This window comes from Malus sylvestris, chromosome 1 (genome assembly GCF_916048215.2).
Source record: "Malus sylvestris chromosome 1, drMalSylv7.2, whole genome shotgun sequence".
Taxonomy (NCBI): Eukaryota; Viridiplantae; Streptophyta; class Magnoliopsida; order Rosales; family Rosaceae; genus Malus; species Malus sylvestris.
Window position 1 is genome coordinate 28,866,080 of NC_062260.1, and position 8,913 is coordinate 28,874,992.

General features: G+C 37.0%; 1 protein-coding gene across 1 annotated transcript; it reads left to right on the plus strand.

The window, feature by feature from the left end:
- Positions 1 to 670: 670 nt before the first annotated feature.
- Positions 671 to 3,990, plus strand: LOC126624413 (uncharacterized). Its single transcript, XM_050293477.1, has 2 exons — positions 671 to 951; positions 1,240 to 3,990. Exon 2 carries the CDS (start codon positions 1,269 to 1,271, stop codon positions 3,825 to 3,827), a length of 2,559 nt encoding a protein of 852 aa, XP_050149434.1. The 5' UTR covers positions 671 to 951; positions 1,240 to 1,268; the 3' UTR covers positions 3,828 to 3,990.
- Positions 3,991 to 8,913: the final 4,923 nt, after the last annotated feature.

An 8,913-nucleotide genomic window follows, 5' to 3' on the forward strand; every position in this document is an offset into this window, starting at 1 on the left:
TAGGGATCTAATTTTCACTCGGGTGATAATTTAAAGATTAAAATAACATTTCATCCTAGATTATATGATTGACATCAATAAAATATTGAGTAGGAAACACAAAAACCTCAGTTACATCTTTTAAAGAAATATAATATTTTGTCTACACGTATGGGAAAAGCACAAAAACAAAGACAAAGAATAAAGAACAAAGAAAAAATAACAAAGAGACAGAGCGAATAACAAAGAACAAAGGGACAAAGAGCGAAGAACAAAGAACAAAGAACAAAGAGGAAAGAACAGAGGGAAAGAATAAAAAGAGAGAACAAGAAACAACAAACAAGTGAACTCAAATTTTGTTCACACAAAGAATCTCGTCTTGGTGTTTAATATATGGGAAAATGCCAAGATATTTTCTCCACAAGGGACCAACAACATCAAATTAACATAAAAAATATAGATAATGCTTGAGTTCTCTATAACGATTTATTTGTCCTACCACTTATGGTCAGGGCCGGCCCAGGCCCAGTGCCACAGGGGCAACTGTCCAGGGCCCCAAAATGAAGAGGGCACCAAAATAAAAAAAAACCCATATAACTAAGTATTAAAAAAAAAAAAAATTCACAGCCCAAATAGGGGCTGGCAAGAGCCCAAAGGCAACAAAAGGGCCCAGAAGACCCAGCCGAAAATAAAAAAAAAAAAAAAAAAAAAAAACATAACAAGACATAACAGGACCAGTGGTCCCAATCAAACCCTAATCCCTAATATATTTTAACCTTTCCCGATTCCCCACCCACCCACCTCCCTTTTGTTCCCTACATCCCTCACTTTCCTTCCCTGCCCATCATTTTTCTTTCTTTGAATTATTAGTGTTGTGCTTTGGTTTGCTCTGCCTCTGCCGTTCAACTTCTTTGCTAGAAGCTTTAATGGTTGCTCCAAACTCTCAAGCATGGAGACAAAATTAGTTTTGAGGTAAATTTTTAAATTTTTAATTCTCAATTTATAATTTAATATAAAATTTTGCAATGCAAGTGATATAGAATTATATAATAAATTGATAATTGATGTATAGAATTATTGTTGTTGATGAATGATGAATTGAATTCTTGACTAATTGATTATTGAATTATTTGATTTCATTTCAAACCCAATTTTAGGTTCAATTTTTATAATATGTTTGACTATGTGTTAGTGTTTTTATAATATATAATGTGTTGGAATGATAATTTTGATAGGAAAATTTTGTTATATCATGTGTAGGTAATTTTTGCAAACAAATTATTGAAGCCATGTCTTTTAGGAAACAACTCTCTGGTAATATGAAAAGAAAAAAAAAGGCAAAGGATAACGAAATTGCCGAAAGTTTAAGAGGATCTCTTAATAAATTTTTCTCTACAAAGAATGAGTCAGTTGAAAATTTGAGAGAAAATAATGTTGGTGAAGAGCCACAAAATGTTATTGGGGAGTCTCATGATCATGAAAATGGTAGTGATTTAGAAGAAAATGTTGGTGATGAGTCTCAAGATCATGAAAATGGTGGTGATGTGGATTTAAATGTTGATGATGATCATATTGGTGTAGAGGAAAATATTGAATCTTCTGAACCTATTTTCCATATAAACATTTATGATCCAAGAGTTTGGGATGGTCTTAATGCAGAAATGAGAGACTTGCTTGTAGAAAATGGGCCAATTCGAGAAACTAATCTCACTTATCCTAAGGACAAACTCTCTAGAAAATTTTCCTCACACTACTATGATCGAAAATTACCAACGGGTGAAATTTATGATAGGAAATGGCTCGTGTACTCAAAAGAGTTGGATAAAGTCTTTTGCTTTTGTTGTAAATTGTTTAAAACAATTGCCTCAAAAAGTGAGTTAGCAAAAGATGGAATTAGTGATTGGAGACATCTTGGTGTGAAACTTGACCAACATGAAAAGAGTAAAGAACATCTTACTAATTTGAGAACTTGGGTTGAGTTGAAAAGTAGATTGACAACAAATCAGACAATTGATAAAGAATTTCAAATGCGAATCAAGAAAGAGACAAATCATTGGAAACAAGTGATGCTTAGAATTATTGCTGTTGTGAAATGTCTTGCTATACGTAATTTAGCATTTCGTGGAACAAATGAAAGACCTTATGAAGACTCTAATGGAAACTTCTTAGGTTTACTTGAAATGATTGCGGAGTTTGATCCAATAATGCAAAAGCATTTTCGACTCATTGAGAATAAAGAGATTCATCACCACTATTTGAGCCATAAAATTCAAAATGAGTTGATAGCTACTTTAGCTTCAAAAGTCAAAACCGCAATCATTAAAAAGGTTAAAGAAGCCAAATTTTTTTCTGTCATTCTTGATTGTACTCCTGATGCAAGTCATGTGGAACAAATGACTTTAATTTTGAGATGTGTTGACTTGTCAAGTAGGTCAATAAATATAAGGGAGTATTTCATGGAGTTTTTAAGTGTGGAAGATACATCAGGACAAGGACTTTTTAATGAGTTGCAAGATGTCCTAAAGTCTCTTGATCTTGATATTGATAATGTGAGGGGACAAGGTTATGATAATGGATCTAACATGAGAGGGAAACACCAAGGTGTCCAAAAAAGATTGCTAGACATAAATCCCAGAGCATTTTACATGCCATGTGGTTCTCATTGTCTTAATTTAATAGTTTGTGATATGGCAAGTTCATGTCTTAAAGCAAAATCTTTTTTTGGAGCTTGTCAATGCATATATACGGTGTTTTCCAACTCTACAAAGCGTTGGAATATTTTGCTTGAACATATTGATGGTTTAACTTTGAAGTCATTGTCAACTACTCGATGGGAAAGTCACATTGAAAGTGTTAAAGCAATTAAATCCCAAGTAGCCCAAGTTAGAAATGCTTTGTTTACGTTGGTGGAAATTACTGAGAATCCCCAATTGAGTAGGGATGCAGAATGTTTAGCATCAGGAGAACTTTCCAGTTTTGATTTTGTATTAAGTTTGGTTATTTGGTATGACATTTTGTTGAAGATTAACATGGTGAGCAAAAAATTACAATCTGAAGACATGCGTCTTGATGTTGCTGTAAAGGCTTTGGAAGCACTTGTTACCTTTTTTGAAAACTACAGAGAAACTGGTTTTGCTTCTGCCATGCGTGATGCTAAAGAAATTGCACTTGAATCGGAAATTGACCCTGTTTTTCAAACTAAACGTCATAGACCTAGAAAAAGACATCATGATGAAGTTGATGGTAATGAGAGGGAACAACAGTCTGCTGAAGAATCATTTAGAACAGATTATTTTCTTGTTATAGTGGATATTGCTCTTTCTCAACTGAAACACAGGTTTGAACAGTTAAAGGCTTTTGAATATATTTTTGGCTTCTTGTTTGATGCACCGAAGTTGATTTCATTGGATGATCAACAACTAAAAGAAAATTGTATGAATCTTGAAGCACATTTGAAACATGGAAATACCATGGATGTAGATGGAGCCGACTTATGTTCCGAGTTACAGGTGTTGCAAATGATGTTACCTGAAGAAGCATTTTTCTCTAATAACCCTTGGACATCCATGGAAATAGCAAACTTTGTAAAAGAAACTGACATGTGTCCTAATGTCTTGATTGCTTATCGTGTACTGTTGACTGTACCTGTGACCGTGGCATCTGCAGAAAGAAGTTTTTCAAAATTGAAATTATTAAAATCTTACTTGCGGACCACTATGACTCAAGATAGGCTAAATGGATTAGCAATCTTATGCATTGAAAAGGATGAGATTGAAGACTTGGAGTATGATGATATAATTGATGATTTTGCTTCAAAAAATGCCAGAAGACAATTTCTTAAAGGTTGAAATTTCAAGGAGTTTTGCTAGGAATGGTTGTATATGATTGTATTTTTGATTGTCGGGGTTTAGGTATTATGTCCCCCCCGTTGTATATTTTCTCAAGTAATATAATTTGGGCGTGAGGGCCTAGCCCCCCAGCTTTGACTGGGTTCCAGCCCTCGTTAAATAATTTTTTTTAAACATATGTTTCCGTATTAAAAAAGGCCACATTTTGAGCTTTCGCATTGGGCACCCAAAAACACAGGACCGGCCCTGCTTATGGTTAACGAACATATCATCACAACATCATAATCAAAATTATTCATTCTCTTTATCATTATCTAAAAATCATGTATGCAAAAGTTATTCAACTTGGAGAGTATCTTTTAGCCTGTCATATGCATAAAAAAATAGATAGTTCATAATAAGAATGTTACTTGTTATCAAAATCGTTGATCGGTTTAGCATGTATAGATGACTAAACGATATCCAAATTAAATGATTAAGAGAGTAAACAATTCCGATTATGATGTTCGGAAAATAAATATTTATTAATCGTAAGTGAATGACAAGTACTCCTAAAGAGACAAGCATTATCCAAAAAATATTGACTTAATATGATTGTTTGGTTTCACACTGCTACCGCCAGCTACATGTAGCAATATAATAACTATCTAAGTCAAGTTTTCAACTGTTTCCACACAAAAAAAAAAAAAAAAACAAACAAACAAATCAAGTCAAGTCAAGTCGTCAACGTAAGATTAAAAAGTTAATCAAAACATGAATAAGTAATGGAAATTCTCAATTCTTTAGATTATTTCAAGTGTCTTGTAATTCAGAGAGGTGGTACTCGAGGTTTCGTGTTCAAATGCCTCTCTTTAACATTTTTGGTGAAAAAAAGTTTAGCGGGAGATGAGGCTGCCCCGTCTTAGGGTGAGGGCATTACCACAAACATTTCTGAGGACTTACAGAGGGAGTGGTAGCCCCTTATGTTTTTCACAAATCGCTCACCAAGAAGGCTTGTCGGCAACAGGACTCAAACATAACCTTTGTTCTACCGGAGGAAACAATCTTTACTAACTCAGCTAATTCCCGTTAGCACCTTATAATTTAAATGAGAATAGTATATGGATTATCATATTATTTACTGATTAAATGGTTTTGGGCTTGCATTTTATCCATAAAGAAAAGAAAAAAACCCCACAATTCTTTCACGCGAGATAGCCTTTTGTACATGAACCAATAGAGCCCAAACCGTTCAAAACTTGAAGTTGGATTTAAAAAGAGAGTTTTAACAAAAACATTCACGGTACTATTCATTTTTAATAAAAAATCACATTTTTACCTTTAACTGGAACTATTCATTATACATTTAAAAAGAGATTTTCGTTAAAAAAGATTTTTTTTTGAAATTTTCGTTAGTTTTCCTATTTAAAAATGGCACCGGCTCTAATATGTTGGGGATTCACTTGGTTAAGGCCTTGTTTGGTAGCTCGGACTGTACTGACTATTTCTGTCGGATATGATAAATAACCACCGGATAGTACTGACTAAATTAGTTGGGCGTTTGATGCAGTATTGGACTAATGACCGTATTATTTATACTGTGTTTGGTATTATACCGGATAGGAGGAATCAAACTTAAAATAAAAAAAATAAAAAAAAACTGAAATCATCTTTTTGGTTCCCAGCAGGTCTATCCATCACACCTCCCAAACTCCCTCCCTCTCTATCCCTTCTTCTTCCCTGTTTGCTCCCTGAACCAAACCCCACCACAAAGGCAGCAACAAGGAACCCAGCAAAACCCACCTTTCAAATTCTCATCGTTTTTTTCCCAATCCTTCTCTTTTGTTTTAGCTACAAATCAGCCCAGCAAAAGTACTTCTTCTTCTTCTTCTTCCCCATCTGCTCCCCTGAACCAAACCCCGCCCAACACAAAGGCAGCAACAAGAAACCCAGCAAAACCCACCTTTCAAATTCTCATCGTTTTTTTCCAAATTCTTCTCCTTTTTTTTTAGCTGCAAATCACCCCAGCAAAAGTAGAATGGTTCTGAAGAACCCAAAGGGGGTAGATGGGTTCTTTAGCAATTGAAATTTTATAAAATCAATTGCAAAAATTAGAGAGAGAAAAAAAACAATCTGATTCAATTTGATTGAAAAAAAAAATAGTTGGAAGAAAAATAGGAGGGCAGAACAGAGAGAGAAGACGAAAAATTGCAAGAAAAATAGGAGGAAGGCGGAATAGGGAGGAGGAAATAGAATCTCAGATTCAGAAGAGGAGGAAGAACCTTGGATTTAGAAGAGATAGCAAGTGACGTGAGAGGAGTAGAGCGAGAGGCGTGGGGAACAGAGAGGGCGAGAACCCGACTAAACAATACAGAGCTTTTTGGTTGGATAACTTAGCAGCTCTACACCGTATAAAAGGTGTGGGGTCAGTATAATTAGTCCGGGTATTATTTAGTACAAGACAACACCAAACACCTGGAACCATATTAGCTATCCTATCCGGTCTGTTATACGGGCTACCAAACATGGCCTAAGGGTTCTGTTCAGCCTATGGAATAGTGTAATACTGGTAGACTAAAACTTTTATGCAATGATGATGTTACCGCAGCAGGATACTAATCTACTAAAAAATATCTACGGAAAAGTTTCAAACACATAATTGACTCATAATAACACCGATTTGGTGACATCTTAAGTAAATGCCGGCAATCACGCCGTTGAACATATAATTATTCTAATATTTCAAAAAAAAATTGTGTTAAAAGAATATGGTAAGAATAGCACGCTATTCATTCCGAACAACTGTCAACCACTCTTTTGATTTGCTTATTATTCTATCTTGTAGGTAGTTTTTTATTAACTCGTAAAAAAAAAAAAAAAACTAGAAACTACAATGTAGGTAAGATAGATGCCTATCTGTAAGGTTACTAAATTGACTATATATTATATGATCGCAAGCATGCACGTGGAAATTTGATCTCTGAATAAGGAAATTAGATCTTTTATTTATTTTTGGTTTAATATGTAAGATCCTACATTGACCAACGGAGAAGGGATGATGTGCCTTATATGTACATGCTCCTCTCCCTATAGCATGAGACTTTTTGGGAACTCACTGCTTCGGGTTCCATCGAAACTCCGAAATTAAACGAGTTCGGGCGAAAGCGGTCCCATGATGGATGACCCACTTAAACAAAACCGTGAGGGAATGGTAGGCCCAAAGCGGACAATAACGTGCTATAGCAGAGCCGGTTTGGGATATGACAATTTGGTATCAGAGTCACTTTGCCGTGTGGTGCAAATGTGCCAACGAAGACGTCAAGCCCCTAAGGGGGTGGATTGTAAGATCCCACATTGACCAACGGAGAGGGGGTGATGTGATGTATATGCCCACCTCCATATAGCACGATGACTTTTGGGAACTCATGGACTTCGGATTCCATTGGAACTCCGAAGTTAAGCGAGTTTGGGCAAAATCAATCATAGGATGGGTGACTCACTAGGAAGTTGCTCGTGAGTTCCTAGAAACAAAACCGTAAGGGGATGGTAAGCTCAAAGTGGACAATATCGTACTATGGCAGAGCCGGTTTGGGATGTGACGTAATACTTTTTGATCTGTCATTTTATTTTCTTCAAAAAATTCATTATTCAAAACGGATGATGAATATCAGTGAGTGATCAGAGAATGACTAGATGACTCACAAATGAGAATGTTCCTCAATTGTTTGTCCATTCCAAAGCACTTGTTATGCTGATCGATGATTGGAATTTAAAAGAACAAAGGATCGATTATCACAGCAACCACATATGATATTGTAACTATCTTGTTCCACAGTGGCTGTAGTTGATTACAAATAGCCAAAGTTTTCCTACTGAAAAATATACAACAAACTAACAAGAGAATCAGAATCGTAAGCTAAAGCTACAACATTCGAGATACAACCAGCTTCTTAGCAGAGATTTCCAGTTCATAACAAACAAGAGGGAGCCTTCACAAAGGTTGCTTAGAAGAAGTCCCAGCAGTCTGTAGAGCTCCAGAAAGAGAAGGCACTGGAGGGGGATCATTCGGAGTCTCAGTACTGGACAGAACCCTAGAAGGAGGAGGCATCAGAGGTTGATCATTTGGAGCTTCATCACGCGGTACAGCCCCAGAAGACGAAGGCAATAAATGCCTTTGGAACAAACCCATAAATCTCTGATGATCAAGTAAAACCTGACCATCAGATTCCTTCATCTGGTCAAACTTCCTCTTCATGTTTGTAGCATAGTCATGTGCGAGCCGGTGCAACTGTTTATTCTCATGCTTGAGCCTTCTAATCTCCTGTTTGAGACTCATCACTTCAGCCGCCAATGATTCAACTTGGCGGGTTCGAGCAAATAGGCGTTGGGCCATATTAGACACAGAACCTGTACACTGAACACTGAGAGCCAGAGAATCCTTAACAGCTAACTCATCAGACCGTTTGGAAAGTAGTCTGTTATCTTTGGGAGTGAGAAGGTTCCTGGCCACCACGGCAGCGGTCATATCATTCTTCATTACGGAATCCCCAACGGTAAGATGACCAGTAGGGGAGACGAAGGATGGGCGCCATATGTTGTCTGGAGAAGGCGGGGCTGCCTCTTCAACAAGGTTCAAGTCAAAACGACGGTCGGAGGGGCCAGACATTTTCAAAGGTGTTGAAGAGAGAAGAGGTCGGACAAATCAAGATCTTAGAAGGGCAAGAATGAAGCTTCTACTGGTGGAGATTCAAGTGTGCTTTGGAACTTAATGCCAGCCCCTATAAAAATCTGCACTCGACGGAGCTTCAGAAATCGAAGAGGCGCCTGCTCAGAAATCGAAGAGGTGTTTGCTTTCTCAAAAGCTGGGATGCTCAGAGACCACGAGGGTCGATCTCAGAAATCAAAGAGGCATCTGCTTTCTCAAAAGCTGGGCTGCTCAAAGACCACGAAGACCGATTTCAGAAATCGAAGAGGCTTGCTTTCTCAAAAGCTGGGCTGCTCAGAGACCACGAGGGCCGATCTCAGAAATCGAAGAGGCACCTACTTTTCCAGCCTTGTCAGCACTTGTTACACGCACACTCAGCTTTGCGGAAATTATGGGCATTCT

Excerpts from the sequence above, each read along its gene's own strand:
- LOC126624413 (XM_050293477.1), top strand. The coding sequence starts at position 1,269 with ATGTCTTTTAGGAAACAACTCTCTGGTAATATGAAAAGAAAAAAAAAG.